General features: G+C 44.9%; 2 protein-coding genes across 6 annotated transcripts; one reads left to right on the top strand and one right to left on the bottom strand.

The window, feature by feature from the left end:
* The first annotated feature begins 802 nt into the window (after window positions 1-802).
* Window positions 803-11,535, top strand: TMEM140 (transmembrane protein 140). Of its 4 annotated transcripts, none has more exons than XM_035128170.2 (3): window positions 803-1,103; window positions 6,955-7,045; window positions 9,556-11,535. In XM_035128170.2, exon 3 carries the CDS (start codon window positions 9,565-9,567, stop codon window positions 10,165-10,167), a length of 603 nt encoding a protein of 200 aa, XP_034984061.1. In that variant the 5' UTR covers window positions 803-1,103; window positions 6,955-7,045; window positions 9,556-9,564; the 3' UTR covers window positions 10,168-11,535. The 4 variants fall into 4 exon arrangements, with proteins under 4 accessions (XP_034984061.1, XP_034984064.1, XP_034984062.1 ...); XM_035128173.2 differs by having other exon boundaries at window positions 803-1,108; XM_035128171.2 differs by lacking the exon at window positions 803-1,103 and adding an exon at window positions 2,135-2,872.
* CYREN (cell cycle regulator of NHEJ) lies at window positions 10,776-16,870 on the bottom strand. 2 transcript variants are annotated; one of them, XM_035128177.2, is made up of 4 exons: window positions 16,701-16,870; window positions 13,831-13,955; window positions 12,805-12,871; window positions 10,776-11,994 (listed from the first exon to the last, which is right to left on the bottom strand). In XM_035128177.2, the coding sequence occupies exons 2-4, from the start codon at window positions 13,947-13,949 to the stop codon at window positions 11,758-11,760; spliced, it is 423 nt and encodes a 140-aa protein (XP_034984068.1). In that variant the 5' UTR covers window positions 13,950-13,955; window positions 16,701-16,870; the 3' UTR covers window positions 10,776-11,757. The 2 variants fall into 2 exon arrangements, with proteins under 2 accessions (XP_034984068.1, XP_034984069.1); XM_035128178.2 differs by lacking the exon at window positions 16,701-16,870 and adding an exon at window positions 14,817-15,591.
* Between the last annotated feature and the right edge of the window lie 596 nt (window positions 16,871-17,466).

Genomic DNA, 17,466 nt, shown 5'->3' with positions numbered 1-17,466 from the left:
AACCTGGGTACACCTGTGGATTGTTGTTTTTAGATTGGTACAATAAACTTTTTGAAATTTGCATTGATGAAACCAATGAATTCAAAAGAGCCAACTCTGATACCATTATGAGGAATTGCACTGAGATCCCACACAGGAGTGTGCAACATGCATGAAATGACAGGAAGGTGCAATGTGATGAGTATTTGTGTGTGTGTGTTTTAAGCACATATAAATCCGTATTGATTATAAATCAGTTACCACCGAAAGAGTCTGGAATTACTAGGATAAATTTGAGAGCACCAGCATAATGTTTCCATGTGATAGTGGCCAAATTATGACTCTAGCAACAACCCACCAGGCCATATTATGGTTGAGCAATACTCAGCTGCTAAGTAACTTTATGACTGCCTTACAGAGGCAGTTTCAAGTGCCCTACAACAAGCAGCCGGGGGATAAAAGCCCTGAGACGACGTCAGATTTTGCACTTGCCTGCTACTTCTGCGCATGCACTTGGACTCGCTACTACTGTACTCTAATGAAGCGTTCATCCCTTTGCTATCACGGTACTTATGAAGTTCTGCCCCCGCTAACAAAAGTCTCCCCTCCCAACAAAAACGCTGGCTACGCCCATGTCACGGTGTATCTCTACAGAAAGGTTTCCGTTTTGTTTTCTGAAAAGGCTCTTGTTGCTTTTAAGAAACCGCATGAGAAGCACACCCTCCCATTTCCAGGAAAAAAAAATCACCCCTTATCGCCGCCTGTTGTGCAGCTGCGTTTTAAAAAAAAGCCGCCCCCCCCCCCGCGGGAAGCTTTGTTTTGCATCCCTGATCGACTTAAAATGAAGCTCATTGGTAACGCCTGATAAGATTAGCGGGAGGTAGAGACGCAAGAACTAGGTAAAACGTCGTCAACTTTCACACACAAAAAATAGATCATGCAGCTCGGAGCGCAACAGAAAACGCTCCCTATCCGTGAGAAGACCAATCAGACAGAAAACGAAAGAGAAATCTGCTGAGAGTGCGGCATGTGATTGCTTTTTCTCAAAACAAGCAAGTACAGTAAACAAGCGTTTAGATCGCTGGAGGGCAGCGCTTCTCGCCACCGCCGAGCTCCGCAAGCAAGTACAGTAAATGTTCTTCCTTTTTGATCCCCGCTTCCTTGCGCTTTTCTTTTTATTATAGAGCATTGAGAATTTTTAAAGGAATAATTTGGGATTGGGGACGCGGAGATTCACGCCAGTGTTTCACGACAACCAGTTAGCTCGTCGTTCCGACTTTGGGCAACTCGAGAGGCTTTTTCGGTGTCGCTTTGCGCAGGTTTACCCACAACTCTGGAGGAAGAGAAGCAACTAGTGTATTTGCTGTCGATTTTCGCTTAGTGGTGGTCTCGCTTTTCTCCAACGCCGGGTGGGCAGGTTTTTTTTCCAAGCATTGGAAATAATAAAAAGACAGCAAATAGTTTTCGGGGAGGGGGGGGGCTGGCTTCCAGCATGTCCGGCTATTTTCCGGCAGCGCGTGGAAACGCTGCTTCTGGAACACGCTTGGCGTTAAACCCAACCCAACGTCTGGAAGGCCTGAAGAGCGACGAGGGTTTCCGAGGGTGGGAAGCAGCATGGCGCACCCATTCCCATACACTTGGGGCCGGTGTCCAGCCATATCCGCCACGAATTGCTCCCCCTGAGGTGGAAAAGAGGGGTGAGGCCAAGTTTGGGGAGGGCATTTGGTCGCTCAGTGACGGGGCGCCTCATTTTTGCGGTGGCGGGTGAGAACAGCGCCTCCCGGAGGTCAGTTTGGAAACCCTCTTTCTGCACCTGGCCTTTGCTCACCCCCACCCCGGAGAAAAAAACCTCAGGAAGGCTTGAACCTTTCCCCGAGTCTTGTTTTTCCTGTTCTCTTCCCGAACAGATCCTGGAATAGGCCCACTCCCCTTGCTGCAGGTCTCCAGCTTCTGCCTATCCCCATTTGCGTGACGAGGTCCCAAGACCACCCCCCCCCCAAATAAATTCACACATCACACAGAATTTCAGTTTAAGGTTTTGGGCATAATTTTGGCCACAACTTTATTTAAATACAATCGATGTGAGCGGTTCCTTAGGCATTGGTTCCATCTATCTGTCCCCCCCCCCCCGCCCTGGGACAGAACTGACATCCGCAGCTGATTCCTTACCCCTCCACCAACCAAATTTTAACCAATGCCTAACAGCAACCTTACAAGCTATGACGATTTGCTAGACAGTAGGCAAAAACCCAATGGCATCAGATAAATGGGCAAAATTCCTACCCTGCCCCAAGGCAGGCAACCCGTGACAGGCATAGCAAGGTCAGACGCAAAACCCCGAAAAGAGGGAGGGCAGGTGAGACATCCCTTGCAGACAGCAAAAGTAAAAGACAGACTCGCGATGTGTGCCTGGAGTTTTAAAGGCTATGGCTGTCAATCAACAACTCGCAACATCAGTATTAGCCCTGCAACAGGAAGGGTCCAATCACAACAGTGGCCATCCAAACTAACCCGCCCAGCAACAGGGCTTGTCTTGTTAGCCCCTCCGCAACACGTGCTCTCCATGATGGAGAACCCGCTTTCCCCCTCTGTACCCTTAAGCCACTTGCCTCCCGCCCCGCCTTCCGTTCACTTCGGGCTTGTTTTGTTTTCTCGACAAAACTTCCTCCTTCCCCGTCCCTGGCTCACTATTGTTCTCCTTCCTGCTTATCTCTCTTGCCCGTTAATTTTCGCCTGGCTCCACCCCACCCCCCCTTTCAGCGAACTTTTCCTTCTAAGCTTTTCCCTCGTACCTCCCCTTGGCGCAGTCCAGCCAGCTGATTCTGCTTTTGCTTTTGCTTTTGCTTAACATTCAGCCTCTCGAAGTGCCTCGGTGAATTTGAAAGCTTGCGAAGTGAGTAGCCATCTATGTAGTTATTTTAGGTGATGATTTGCTCCTGGCAGGAGGGTCTCGTCTTCAAAGCCCCCTGGCCGCGATCTCCTCCTTACAATATTCCTGTTTACAGTATTTCTCCTCCCTCTCCGTCTTTGGGAAAAATGCACGCAATCTCCCTAGGGACTGTGGTCTTGCCCAGCCCACTGGCGTCCGCACGGGGGGGGATCAGTCCTCCCACCCCTAATGGCAGAACGCTGAGATTTCAGTGCTTAAAAATTGTTTATTGCAGGCTTTGTAGAGCTGGAGGTACCGATGGGGCAAAGTCTGGTTTGTTTGGTTCCCTCCTTTCCTGTTTTTAGCCAATAAGCGAAGTGGTAGCAGTGATTGACATTTAGATAGGAAAGCAACTAGCCAATTGGACAAAAACGCAGTCTACAGTGCTGTACAGTCCAGGCGTTGGAAACTACTGTTTCCATCTGTTTGTGTTCTCTGAAGGAGTGATTGCTGTTGCCCTATAGAAAACAGTTCAGATATTCAGAATTTCAACACTTGCTTTTACCTGCCTCCCGCCTGGAGGGGTAATGGTATAGAGGGGTAATGGTATGTTTTGCATTTTATTGTTAGGCATTGTTTCTGTGTTTGTTAACGTGAGGTGTTTGCTTGATATTAGTGTTTAAACCATGTTCTGTTTTGTAACTTAATGAATCATCTTGAAATATTTACTCTGCTAGTGCCAGTGTAGATAAAACTCCTCTTTTGCATCTGCTCCCCTTCATCTTCTCTCTCTGCTGTCCTTTCTGACATCAGGCTATCTTAGGGGATTGAGCATTGCTATGTATTTTTAAACAGTGTTTTTGAATGCTGTGAAACTGTCTCATGTACTTAAGCTGTTATCCTGATGCACACTTAACCTTAGGATAAGCCTCATTACACACACATATATATTAAATTTCCAGAAATGTTTAATCCCTGAAGGGGGAAACCATGGGGGGAAATGGAAATGTATGCAACACCAACTTTCTTACCAAATCCAAATTTATTTTACTGTTTTATCAAGATAAAATGCATATAAAATTGTTTGCTGTGTTTATGAGATTTGTAGAGCATGGTTACTCAAAAGTAGGGTCCCTGTTTAGTGGACCTTTACTCCCAAGTAAGCACACACAGGTTTGTACAAGCAAAATTGCAAATACTGTATATTCCTGCCTATAAGACTACTTTTTAACACAGGAAAATCTTCTCAAGTCGGGGGTCGTCTTATACATCGGGTCGTATTTCTTATACGGCGAGTATATCCCCTGGAAAAGTTGGGGGTCGTCTTACACGCCCAGTTATCTTATACGCAAGAATATACGGTACATGTTTGAAGGGAGAGTGAAAAGGTTGAAAGGAGTGAGTGGCCAGGTCAAAGGAACAGTGGGTGGAAGGTGCTTGCTTCTAGTATTTCCAAACCAGATCAAACGTCACAAGAAGGCAAGCAGCAATCCTCAAGCAATAAAGGCCCTCTGTATGGTCCTCCTATGAAGATGGCAGCACAACAGGGCAACTTTGGGGTTGCGTGTGGCCCTTGGCTGTTCTGCCTTTCCTGCTGCCCTGGGGTAACCCTGCTGTTCCTGCATTACTAAGGTTTTCAGGAGCAGCTATATTTTGGCCATGGGACAACACACAGGGAGGAAGCTTCAACCTTCCCTTGCCCAGCACTCTGGAAAAAAACGTGCTAAAAGGAAGGCACCTTTGGCAAACTGATCAACTCCTGCCCAGAAACCTATGTCCCCACTGTGGAAGGACGTGTGGATCCAGATTTGGCCTCTGCAGTCAGTTATAGACTCACTGTTAAGACCGTGTTTCTGGAAGACAATCATACTCGGCTACAAGTAATCACCAAAGAAGAAGACGACTCTTGTTCTAGCAAAGGTTTCTTTCCCCAGTACTGTACTTCAAATGCAGCTCAGTGATCTTTTGCCTGCTGTTCAGCTGATACCCGACTGTCCAGATTTAAATCTGTCACCTTGATTTGTGTGCTGGTTGTGTTATTGTGTTTAGAATGACTGATTAAAAACTTCTTTTAGTGTTGAAGCAAAGTATATATCCAACGCAGGGTGGATTTGATTTAAATCAAATCGATTTAAATCACTAGTCAGTAAGACTTGATTTAAATATTATTATTTTTTACAGGAAGACATTCCTGCTGGTATAATCTTAATATTTACAACCAAAATTTGCAACTTATTTTTGGAATAATAAGTTTTCAGAGTAGTTTTTACAGTTATATCAAAAATTACTGATTTGGTTATACTATTAGAAATACATAGACAGATACAGTGGTACCTCGACTTATGAAGACGATCCGTTCTTCGTATGTCGGAGTCTTTGGAAGTTGAAGCGCCCGTTCTGCGCATGCGCGAAGATTTGTGCACTTCTGCGCATGCGCAGACCGCGTGTGCCGAAAAGACTTCCGGGGTTGTCGACTTCCGAAGTCGAAACCTTCGGAAGTCGAGTCATTCAGATGTCGAGGTATGACTGTAATAATGAAATTATTGTGAGCTTTAGTAAGTTAACTGTTCTGCTGTACTTTATTGGAAGTACTTTATTGGAATTGACTATAACAACTTTTCTGCTGTACTTTATTGGAAGGAGAAAAATAATCATTTCCTTAATAACAATTTAAACAATTTATTTAACTTCCATGTTTGTTAACTGGTGTGGTTAAACTTTTTTTAAAAAAAACAACAACCCCAACTTAGACTGAGTTTCAGCACACATGAAAAACTTAAAACAAATCCTTTTCCTGATGAATAGCCTTTGGATTATAATGTAACTTAAATAGAAAACTATCTTTAGAAAGATTTTTTCATCCAAAAGCTTTTTATTTTTAAATCATTGATTTTTATCCACCCTGATCCAACGTTAAATACTGTAGTGTAAATCAAAGGTTCTCTTGCCTACAGAGACTTCTGCAGATCTTGCTTTTTACATCATGTATAATTTAGTTGAGATTCCTGCATTGCAGGGGATTTGACTAGATGACCCTTGGGCTCTACAACTCTACTGTCAATTTTTTAAAACCTTATAGTAATAACAAAGAAACTAGTGAGTTGGGGACAAAAAAACATTCCAGCTTTAAGTACAGAATCCAAATGAAAAATGAGCAGCATAATGTCGCAATCTTAAGCAGCAACCAAAACAAAAACCTATTTTTGTATACACCCAGGCTTAACTGGCATCTGTTTGGCTTCTGCAAAGGAAAGGGAAGCAAATATTGCTCACTCATTTTTCCAGCTGATAAAGCAAGTTAACTTGTGGGAAAGGAGTTGAAAATGGAAGTGAGTAGCTGCTAAGTAATAATGACACAGTTTGTGAAAATTTCTTAATTTCCTCTGCAACAAGGTGGTGGCATTAAAGGGCATTTGGATGATAGCCAAAAATCAAATAATTCTTTGGAAGGAATCATACAGAAATCTAGAAAGCTACTAGTTCGTATATAGCACAAGTGTGTGTTCGTATTGGCTAAGACTGATGAGTTTGCTTCCTCCCCAAAAACAAAAACAAAAAAGTGTATGTGCACAAGAAGAGCCTTGCTGAATCAGATTAAATGTTTGGTTTAATTAAGTATCCTGTTTCCAACAGTGGCCAGCCCACATATTGGGCAGAGAGCATCTTATCCTCCCAGAATCTGAACATCAAAGATTTACTGCCTCTGAACATGGAGTTTCCCCTTAGGTATTGGGAGGAACTTGGGAGGGTGCATCCACCCTTCTAGCTCAGTTCCAATCATGCAATCCAGCCAAATGGGACTCCTTTAATTCCCATTTATTTCAGTGGGAATGTGAGGCACATTAAATGTCGCCCATGGAAACCAGTGAAACCTCAAATTGCTGTGTATTGCCTGGATCCTGCCCTTATGTTACTGTGTCAATTAAAATATGCTTCTTTCCTTTCTCGCTAACATATGCCTGCAGGAGGGGTGTTATTTAGAATTTCCCATGCCATAATGGTATCATTCTGGCTGCCAGTGCAGCAGCAGTAGTAGCAGCATTAAATGTTGCGGCCAACTCAAACTTTGAGCAGATGATGACATGGTGAAATCTCATTTTCCATAGGTGGCACAATGATGCATTCCAGGCATTGAGGAGGAGGCCTTGATCTGCTGGTTGCTGTGTACTGGTTAGAACTAGTTGTGTCTTATAAAAGGTGAGTATTGGTCATCCTCTTGTTTCCTCCTCCACTTCAGTCTTTATCTAGTGATTCCAGATAAAGGATGGTCTTGCACAGTTTGTTGCTGTAATGTATAGATTAGATCAGGCATCCCCAAACTGCGGCCCTCCAGATGTTTTGGCCTACAACTCCCATGGTCCCTAGCTAACAGGACCAGTGGTCGGGGAAGATGGGAATTGTAGTCCAAAACATCTGGAGGGCTGAAGTTTGGGGATGCCTGGATTAGATGGTCTGTGTAAAGTACTCCCCATTTTAGTAGTGGGGGTGGGGAGGCAAGCATCTAGTAGCATTACATTGACAACTAGTATGAGTAAAACTTTACTAGAATATAGCTGCCAGTATCATGTCTATTGTGTAGAAGTTGCAACCAGTGCTGCTTCTATCAGCAAGCAGAAGAAAGAGACGTGAAGGGTATCAGATTTCCAGATATATAATGTATATTTTTACCACAGCATAGCATAAAATGATACTGATACCACAGGATAGGATATCATTTAAAATCCACACCTTAGCTTTTGAATTTGAGGTACCAAATTGGCTTGTACAACAGTCACAGACAAAGGTGCCTTATAAGACAATTTACTAAAAAAAAATGAATTGTTGATCTTCAAAAGCTTTGTCAATTTTATCCTGTTCAGAGAAAAATTGTGCTATGTGACAGTACTAAGTAATAGAGATTATGACTTCTTCACCCAGCATAAATGAGTAACTGAGGGAAAATATCTGGAGCAATAGGACAATAGTTGCTCTTAATTTTCTTCCACAGTGAAGCCTGATGTGTGTCAGTTTTCAAAATTCCAGCCAGATCATGTTAGCCTGGAGTGAAACCTTAGAAAGGATGTTGCAAAAGCGACAAGTACACATTGGCCTGATTTGTATAACACTAAGCCATGGTTTGTTAAACTATGGTGTATTAAATATTAGCTATGACTCGGCGGTGTGTGGGAAGCCAGCGCCTTGCTTTAACCATGGGTTGTTTGGCTACTCACAAGGCAAAAGCAGCCAAAAATAAGCCAACCTTTGAAGAAACAAGCCATGGTTTGTTCAGTCATCTGCAGGGCAACTAAGTTAAACAAACCATTGCTTCCCAGATGGGTCATCAGCATTGCATTCGCAGGCACCAGTATTTCCAGCAGTTCCTCTTTAAACATGGCCCCATTTTCACTGGATGACAGGATTGGACACCTACCATCCCTTCCGTTCTGAACAGAGGAGATACAAATAAGCTTTTCACTGTGATGGCTGATATAGGTGTCTGTTTCCCATTGATAGATGGGACATACCTGTACCATTTTCTGGTCCTGCCTTTTTACATTCTTTTAGATACAATGGCCAGTTTGTAGTAAGTCATGCTCCCACAAGAGGCATTTTGTGATGTCATGCCCCCACAGCAGCTGTCCTGTGACTGATATCCATGACACGTTCTCAAAATCCCAAGAGAGCCTTGCATGCAAACGAGGCCAATGAGTTCGATTTTGTAATCCTTTTCTTAGTCACAGCAGTCTTAAATTACTCTGGTACCTTATGTACCAAATGTCACTTAAATGTTTTGCAACTGGAAGTAAAAGCATCCTTTTGCATCAATCCCCATGAATAACTTTGTAGGGTCCCACACACAGTTCAAGGTAGGGGTGCTTTTTGCAGGATTTTGCACCCACGCTGCTCACCTCGCCCTTCCCATTTAAACCACATTAATCTTAGTGCTGGGAAAAGGCAACATGTCGTCACATCCATTACTGTAGTCTGCAAGCAGTGGAATATGCCCCCCCCCATTCCTATTCAATAGCACCCATGTCATCAGTGGCAACAGGAACATTTGAATGTTGCATGTATCTCCCCACCACTCCCGGTGTTAATGAAAGAACTCCTTGCAGTAGCAGCATTTTTGTAGCTGTTTGAAAGCTAAATCACCAGCTGGTGTTCCCGTCATACAACCACCACCCTCCACCAGGAAATGCTGCTGAGCACTGTAAAGATAAGTTGTGCACAGAACCTCTCAATGTTGAATCCCGAGTTATCGATTACAGGCGATTACAGGGATAGCACACAAAGCCAAAATTGCGTATACTTAAAAACACATTCGGGGTCGGTGGTGGATGGGATTGCCTAAGTTTTCCGGGATGCCCACCCCCTTGAAACTCAACTCTCTTGTTTGGGGGGGGGAACTTGCTGGGAGGCTGTGACTATAAAGCTTCTTCCTGTTTTCCCTACTCCTATTGTTTTTAGAGAGTCTGTAACTAGCATACCTCCTGCACTTCATACACCTGTCAATCCAGACTGTCCCTACACTTACATATATTAACCAGCTGCATGTTTTATCTTTTAAAAAGCTCTGGGTGGCATACATGGTCTTTCCACCTTTCTGTGCTATTTATCCTCTCGGGCGGAGAATATGACTGGCCTAATATCACCAAGTGGGCTTTGGGGCTAGGCTAAGTGGGGATTTGACCCCTTGAAACTGAAACTTGTGATTTTTCTCCTACCAGGTGGCCAGGATGAAAATACAACAGAAATGCTCGAAAGACATCGCTAAGCCCAGCACTAGTCTGCAGTGGCCAAGGTTTGGCCCATGGCTTTTCTACCTGAATAATCTCTTCTTGGCAATTGGCTATGTAGCTCTGCTGCTTTATGCCCTCATCTGGAAAGCTGGGGATATTGTGGACTCTCCCACCAAAAAAATTGGCTTCTACAACTTCTGCTTGTGGGACCAGGAAGCAGAAAAACTGGAATGCTTCAAGAACTTGGAGGAGGTGGGCATCAACAACGTTGCACTGGTGTTGTCAAGGGTCTGTGTGTATTCTACGCCAGTCTTGTGCCTCTTTGTTGCCACTGTTGTTTTGCAAGCCCTGTGCTTGAAAGACAGAGATGGATTCAAACTGGCCTGCATCCTTTTGGCCATTAGCAGCTTGGTGTTGCCCGTTGGTCTCGCTTTGTTCATCTTCCACACTGAGCCATGGATAAGGGTCTCTGAATTTGGAGAGGTTTTTGTAGCCCTAGCTGGGGCTCACATTTTGATGCTACTCCACTTGATCTTTATTGTCCTGTTCCTTGCACATCGCAAGGATGTTCTACCCAAAGGACAAATCTTTCCTGTGTAAATATGTGAAGTTCCTGCCTGGGGGTACCAAATGCTGTAGTGGATTTAAAAGATAAGTGGATCCAGTGACCCTGATGCCTTTCCAGCCCTCACATGAATGATGAGCATGTTGGGGGGAAGCGTTGGCACTCCCAGCACACAGATATTTCTCTCTTTATCTTATTAAGTGCCGGGGGAGGGAGGGAGAGATTGCATGATTGGTGCCTTCTTCAATCAAGCACTCATTTAGGTGTGATCAATACATGGCTCTTTAAAAGTCAGCAGTAGCTAACTGCTGCTTGGCAGTATTGAAATTTTGCTGGGCATCCAAACTGTTTAGAAAAAAAATTACCAATAGAAGATAAACTTAGTAGTACAGGTATCTCTCAAGTCATTTTTTTGACTTACAAGCCTAGTCATTATTTGTGGTCATCAATTGCCCCATCCTCTGGCATATGCAAAACAGTTTTCTCATCTGTGCTGAGGTTTAGAGAAAGTACAGCATGAGTCACTCACTGCTTTGAAGAGACTTATCCTCCTGCTGCTTTTCTCCAAACTCGTAATGAGAGCAAAAACTTGAGGGGGGAGTGGTCCTCATCAGAGCAAGAGGCACCTTCATCCCTGCTGAGACTACCACTGTAGCATGCTGTTCTACCACTACCATGCTAATGTTGCACAAGTTTTGGGTTTTGTTTTTTTTCAAAAAAGTGATATACAGTGTTCTTTTACAACTTTTGTATTGATCAAAGGCGCTGAAAGTTGGACGTGGTTGTGTATTTTCTAGCTTTCAACCAAAGACAGGTTCAATGAACAGGAGCCAGAATTACTTCACTTCCCTGTGTACAGATGGCTGCTAATATTCCATTTATTCATGCCATCAATCAAACGTAACAGTGCACAGGGCTGCTGCTTTTATGCTTGGGGTGGGGACCTTGCAGCCCTCCTGATGCTGTTGGGACTGCCAGCTCCCACCAGTCCTAGGAGGGACTATGGGAATCTTACTCCAGGGTCACAGCCCCCCCCCCCATCTCTGCCATGTGCAAGATTCCTGGTTTCCTTTGTATTTAGTTTGCAAAATAATTCGTTTATATGGTTTGAACACACGTTGCAGACACCTAGCTGCTGCTGCTGCTATTATGAGAATACTGATAGTGACTGATAAAAGTGGGGAGCATTCTCTAAATTATATATATGCTGATGCGTAGCCATATTGCTATGTGATGCTGGGAGGTTTTTCTTTTCCTTCAGTTCCTATTAAGTGTAAACAAAGCATTTGGGAAACTTAACATACAATTGTAGCCAAAGAACAGTTTTTCAAGTGTGTTGTGGCCAAACCCAAGTTTTGTTACTTATACAAGAGATATTGAAATTAAAGTTTTGTTAAACACTACTCGGTGTGACTTATTAAAAACAGAACAAATATCAATTGGAGGCATTTTATCTTATCTACCAGTTCTGTATCCCCCTTTAAAAAAAAACTTTTTTTAAGTGCTTCACCAACATTATCTTAGCAATCCTTTACAGAACAGGGATGGGCAACCGATCCTCGTGACTTTCATGTGTCCAAATTGCCACAGTCTCAAATAAGGCATTATCCGCTTATGCTTTAAAGTTAAGTAAAGAAGATCTCCCGGACATATTTTAAGGCATCCTCCTCCTCTTCAGATTTAGTCTTCTCACTGCAGCCTAAAGCCTTCAACTCCTTTGGGGGTTTGGCTCCAACACTGGGAGTTCTTCTGCCTTGGTGGCTGCCACTAACTGAACCGCAGAGAGGATTTTCCAGCACTTGCTGAGGCTCTTGGGACTCATCTTCTGACGAAGTTGTCTCTGCTTCCTTGGCCTTGCAATTCTAGCAAATAAAAGAATAATGTTAAGTACACATTTTTGCATGCTAGGTAGCAATTTCTTAGAGAACCTCCATCCACCACGTGGGCCAAATTTGGACCACCAGGCCATTTTCCCTAAACCACATCTGATGTCCAGTGCAGGAGAGTTGAAGCTGCAGCTAGATCAGCTGCTTTTGCAGCTGAAACTAGGATTGACCTCCCTGCACAACAGTGGATAGAAGGGGGCGATCAATCTTGTTTAGTTCAGGTGTGCAAAAGTGTTACCTGCAGGGAACTATAGCATACCTAAACACTACAGAAAGCAAAATTGACCTTCCCTAGGCATCAACTGACATGGTCAATATGTTATTACAAATATTTTCAAAAATAATGGTGACAGGTGGGTGGCTACACTCCCCTGTCAAAGTTGGCCTGCAAAAGGGCAGGGAGCTAAAAGTGGAGGTCAAAAAAGTTTATTCACTCCCGTCTTCAGGTACAGTTGCCAAACAATGAATAAATGCATCATTTTTATGTCCAGCCCAGGGAAGTACCGGTAGGAATACATGCTCATTATGAATGATGAGTCCATTCAAAATCCTGGTCCGTCTTCAAAATTGCAAGTGATTCTCCATGGCCAAAGAAACACGCTGGAGCCACTGCTGTGTTTCTCAGAGAAGGGGGCACAGCAAATATAAACTACGTTTCAGTCACAATGTAATTCTCTGCCAGTTCTACTGAGAGAAGGATTAACGGAAGAGGGTCAACCAAAAATCATCAGATGGAGTGAAGGTGCAAATACCCACAACTGGGATAACATGCCCCTAAGTGCTCACCTCGGCCATAATGCAAAGAGCTGCATCTACTAGCTCAGCTTCATTCATACAATAGATAGTCTCAAATCTGCAACAGCAAAAAAATGTTCCATGAAATCTAAAAACCAGACAAGATAGTTTGGAAAGTACATGCGCATACACACCAAAACTTTATTTTCTGCAACCAGATGGTGTTTGCCATTTAGAGATAAGGCTGAAATCAACCATAAATGCACAGTAGCACTATTGTTTGGTAACAGAATTTAGAAAGGAAATGTATGTGCGTTGGGTGGTGTGGGGAGCTTATAAACTTAACGAATGAAAACCTAGAATGGAGCAGGTGAGATGGGACTGGACCAGACTGTTTCTGCACCGAAACATTTACGAGCAACTGGAACACACAAGCAGCACAGCCGACACCCACAAATTCACACAAGACTGCAGGCAAGCTTCTAGCTGAATCGGCATGGTCAGTGCTGTTGGCATAGCAACATTGGCACCAAAATCTGCAATAGGTTCTATTCCGTGGTCCCCTCCCTCCCACCATTACTGGGCACACAACAACCTGAACGTGTTCAAAGTGTATAAGGCAATGCTTTCCAAACCCATTAAGGATGGAGGGAACAAAGACAAGACTGCCAACGTGCCAGTTATTCTGCCTTTCTTTGGGAGCGACCAACATAAAAGATAGTCCATGTTTTATAGAGGAAACTGTCCTAAACTACGTCAGACCATCTAGAGTAGTATTGTCTACACTGGCTGGCAGCAAAATCTCCAGGGTTTCGGGGTTCTCCGAGCTCTAACTCAACATGCCAGGGAGAAAACCTCGGACCTTCTGCCATAACATGGAGCTACAGCCCCTCCCATCAACATGCAGACAAAGTCAAACACATAGATGGAAGACTGGGATAGCTCAGTTGGTAGAGCACAAGGCTCTTAACCTCACGGTCATGGTTTTGAGCCCCACAGAAACTTCCAAGTAGAGGCCAAAGTGAAACCCAACCTTCCTTCCTTGGGTTAAAAGAAACACAAACAAAAGCAACTTACTTTGCCAAAGCTGCCTTCTTCCTTCTCTTTAGCTTCATCTCTGCTTGCTGTGCTGGCTCAGTCGCCCTCTTTGTCATCCACGCTGGGAGGATCCTCTTAGCTGCTTCAGGAGACCCCATTTCCTTCTATTTCAGGAAACAGCTTTCACAACATGGGAACTTAGAATTACTGTACTCCATCACCTCCATCATTCTGCCCGGACACTGAGGTCCAGCACCGAGGGCCTTCCGGCGGTTCCTTCGTTGCGAGAAGCCAAGTTGCAGGGAACTAGGCAGAGGGCCTTCTCGGTGGTGGCGCCTACCCTATGGAACGCCCTCCCAACAGATGTCAAAAAGGAAAACAACTACCAGACTTTTAGAAGACATCTGAAGGCAGCCCTGTTCAGGGAGGCTTTTAATGTTTAATAGATTATTGTGTTTTATTCTTTTGTTGGAAACCGCCCAGAGTGGCTGGGGAGACCCGGCCAGATGGGCGGGGTATAAATAATAAATTATTATTATTATTATTATTATTATTATTATTATTATTATTCCATCTAAGACTCCCCCATCTACTCAAATTTAAGAAAAGGGGGGGGAGATGGCTCAGAGTTGTTGACCTTTTTTTGCAGAAGATTGCCCAGAGTTTTACAGCTTTTTTGGGGGGTGGGTGTTGCCAAAAATCGCTCACTCACACCATCATCAACGCTGACAATCACTGGCCGCAGACAATTGTCCACTTGCCACAGCAACAGCCAATCGCAAACAGACCCTTCCTCAGCAAAAACCAATCGCAGCAGCGACAGCCAATCAACAGCAGTGTTTGCTGCAGAAGCCAATCACCAACCCAATTAGAGAAGCAGCAGCCAATCCAAATCAGCCCTTCTAGCAGGCAACAATCATTGCTGATCAGCTCCTGCTCACAGCTGCAGCCAATCACCTGTCCACCCCATTCACTATCCTTGTATAAAATGCAAGTTTTTGAACATAATTTTAGAGTAAAAAAACCTTGTCTTGTAGATAGAAAAGTATGGTAATCCCTTTGCAGCAGTTATATTGTGATTGATCCGCCTACAAGAAAAGGGAGTGAGCTCATATATGGGCTTTCTGATTCTCACAGAATAGGTTACATAATGGCTCAGGTTCAGTAGTCTACTCATTCTAATTTCATTACATCAACAGGGATGACAAGAAGAAGAGAGACAGGCAAACCTAGGAGACACGGAAGGGCCTGGACTATGAAAGTCCAGCTGGTGTTGCTCAGGACAGGGCACAAAGAGGAGCACTAGTTTTATGTAAAAAGGGAGAGAAGCAAGACTTCTTGGCTTGCTAAAATCTATAACCCTGTAACAAGCTCTCAACACTGTTTACAATACACTCGCTGTTATATTTTTTGTTAGCATCCCTGATCAAACCAACTGTACAATAAAGCGCAGGCAACTATTAAAAACTATTAAAAACAACCCAATCAATTATCTCCAGCCCAAGAATGTCCAGCTAGGGAAACTTGCCTGCAAAGTAGGACTGACAACATACATGTCTATGCAGAAGTCCATCCCATAGGGTTGAATGGTGCTTACTCCCAAGAAAGTGGGTAGAGGATTGTTGCAGTGGGAGGCAGGATCATGAGAAAGTAAAGCGCTGAACATGCTCAGCAAGCATCAGGCCTGTTAAATCCTGACAGGGGCTGTGCCACTAGTCCATTTGCTCAAGGGGCACATGGGAAGTTTGCCTGGAGCGGCACTCAATCAACTCCCGCAAGTTCTCCGGGAAAGGGGAAGAGTTGATCTCTTACCTCCTCTGAATTTTCTGCATGGATTGTTGTCCTGGCAAGAGACACCTCTGGCAGCCTGTGAAAGGGATTTGTCTGGACCAGAGACTGAGGTGAGGAAACAAGCCTGGGGGCTGAAGCTGGCCCTCCAGGCCTGTCTGGCGCTTGGATCTCTTCCCAGGCAACACCTGTTTCTCCCAAGTCAAACCCATCACTTCACACACACCTTTTGGGGCTGGGGTGTGTGGCTGGAAGGTGTCCTTGAACTCTGATAATGCATTTTGTTTGTATGAATTGGGGACAAAGAGGTGTGTGAATAAAAGTGTAAAAACTAACCTACGGTAAATGTGACATCCCTTGCTCCAACCACTTTTGCCTCCAAGTCCTGCCCACAGCTGGCCTGTGACCCGTAGAAAGCTGTCCAGAAGGGAATGTGGCCCTCAGGCTGAAAGGGGTTCTCCATCCCTGGTCTGGACTCTTGCCACCCGAGCGCCAATTCCCATGAAAGGTAATGTAGCAGCAGATAAATTTTAGTTATAAGTATGAAGTACATGCAATGGCACCATGTTGCAGGCCTGGAGAGCGGTGGAGAAGCTGCTACCTATACAGGGCTCCTGTTTCTAATTGTGCTTCAGGGCAGGTCCAGGTCGCGCACAGTAGCAAAAGAATTAAGCAATGCGCCCCCTCCCCAATGCAAAACGCTCAATGCAGACATGATTTCAGGGCAAATAAACTGTCTTTTCATTCACCCCTTATTTGCGCAGATGTCCAAGCGCTCAGTCACTTTCAGTGTATAAACAATTCGTATATTCAGTCCTCAGAGACGGCTCTCAGGTGCTTAGGTAGGAGAATAACGGGATGACTAACTACTGTGCTACCACGCTGTGTTCTCTACAACGTAAAGCTTTCCAGAGGTATTTGGCCGGCAACTTTTTACTAAGGATGTTTACTTGCATGTTTAACAACGCTGACTCCCAGCTAAGCAACGCTGCGCGGGGTTGCACCCTCAATCTGCTTCACCACAATTCCCAGCGGGGCGCGTGAGGCACTCTTAACTTTTGCAAACGACACTCCTCTAGGAAGAACCTCAACAGTCAAGCCAGGCCCCGGGGGTTGCTCACCTCCTCTGTAGATCACGCTTCTTCCTCTTGCTCGCTCATCCTCGCACCCGACGCCAAGAACTGCAGCCAGGAAGGACTCCCGCACAAGCGGCTTCCTCCACCCCGCGCGCGCAAACTTCGCCACTCCCCGCCTGGAACTGCAGCTTCCCGCGAGCGCCGCCCGGGAACAAGCGTCTCTTCCGCTGCACGTGAGCAAACGGCTCCACCTCCCTCTCCTTCCATTGGCTGACAACTCCCTCCCTGCAGCTTTCAATAGAGAGCCCTCCCAGGCTCCGCCTCCTGCCCGAAGCTGCATTTCCGAAAATCTCAGCAGCCAAAACGGACCTGAAAAGGCAGCAAAGGCGGTATATCTGCAGTGCCAACAACAGGGGAGAGTAAACTACTCCTGTTTATCTCATGGCAGCTGCATCTACTTAAGTGAAATATTTTATTAAACTGCTCTTTGAGAGAAGGGGTAATGGTAAAGGGACCCCTGACCATTAGGTCCAGTCGTGACCGACTCTGGGGTTGCGTGCTCATCTCGCATTATTGGCCGAGGGAGCCAGCGTATAGCTTCCAGGTCATGTGGCCAGCATGACTAAGCCGCTTCTGGCGAACCAGAGCAGCACACGAAAACGCCGCTTACCTTCCCGCTGTAGCGGTTCCTATTTATCTACTTGCATTTTGACGTGCTTTCAAACTGCTAGGTTGGCAGGAGCTGGGACAGAGCAACGGGAGCTCACCCCGTCACAGGGATTAGAACCGCCGACCTTCTGATCAGCAAGCC

This window comes from Zootoca vivipara, chromosome 10 (assembly GCF_963506605.1).
Source record: "Zootoca vivipara chromosome 10, rZooViv1.1, whole genome shotgun sequence".
Classification (NCBI taxonomy): domain Eukaryota; kingdom Metazoa; phylum Chordata; class Lepidosauria; order Squamata; family Lacertidae; genus Zootoca; species Zootoca vivipara.
Note: the sequence above shows the minus strand (reverse complement) of the source record. Positions and strands in the feature narration are given on the sequence as shown.

Bases quoted from the DNA above. Each gene is read 5' to 3' on its own strand.
- TMEM140 (XM_035128170.2), top strand. From the start codon at position 9,565: ATGAAAATACAACAGAAATGCTCGAAAGACATCGCTAAGCCCAGCACT.
- CYREN (XM_035128177.2), bottom strand. From the start codon at position 13,949: ATGGGGTCTCCTGAAGCAGCTAAGAGGATCCTCCCAGCGTGGATGACA. The intron at 12,872-13,830 runs GTAAGTTGCTTT...TTGCTGTTGCAG, and splicing joins AAGAAGGCAGCTTTGGCAAA to ATTTGAGACTATCTATTGTA. The intron at 11,995-12,804 runs GTGAGCACTTAG...TTTATTTGCTAG, and splicing joins CTCTTTGCATTATGGCCGAG to AATTGCAAGGCCAAGGAAGC.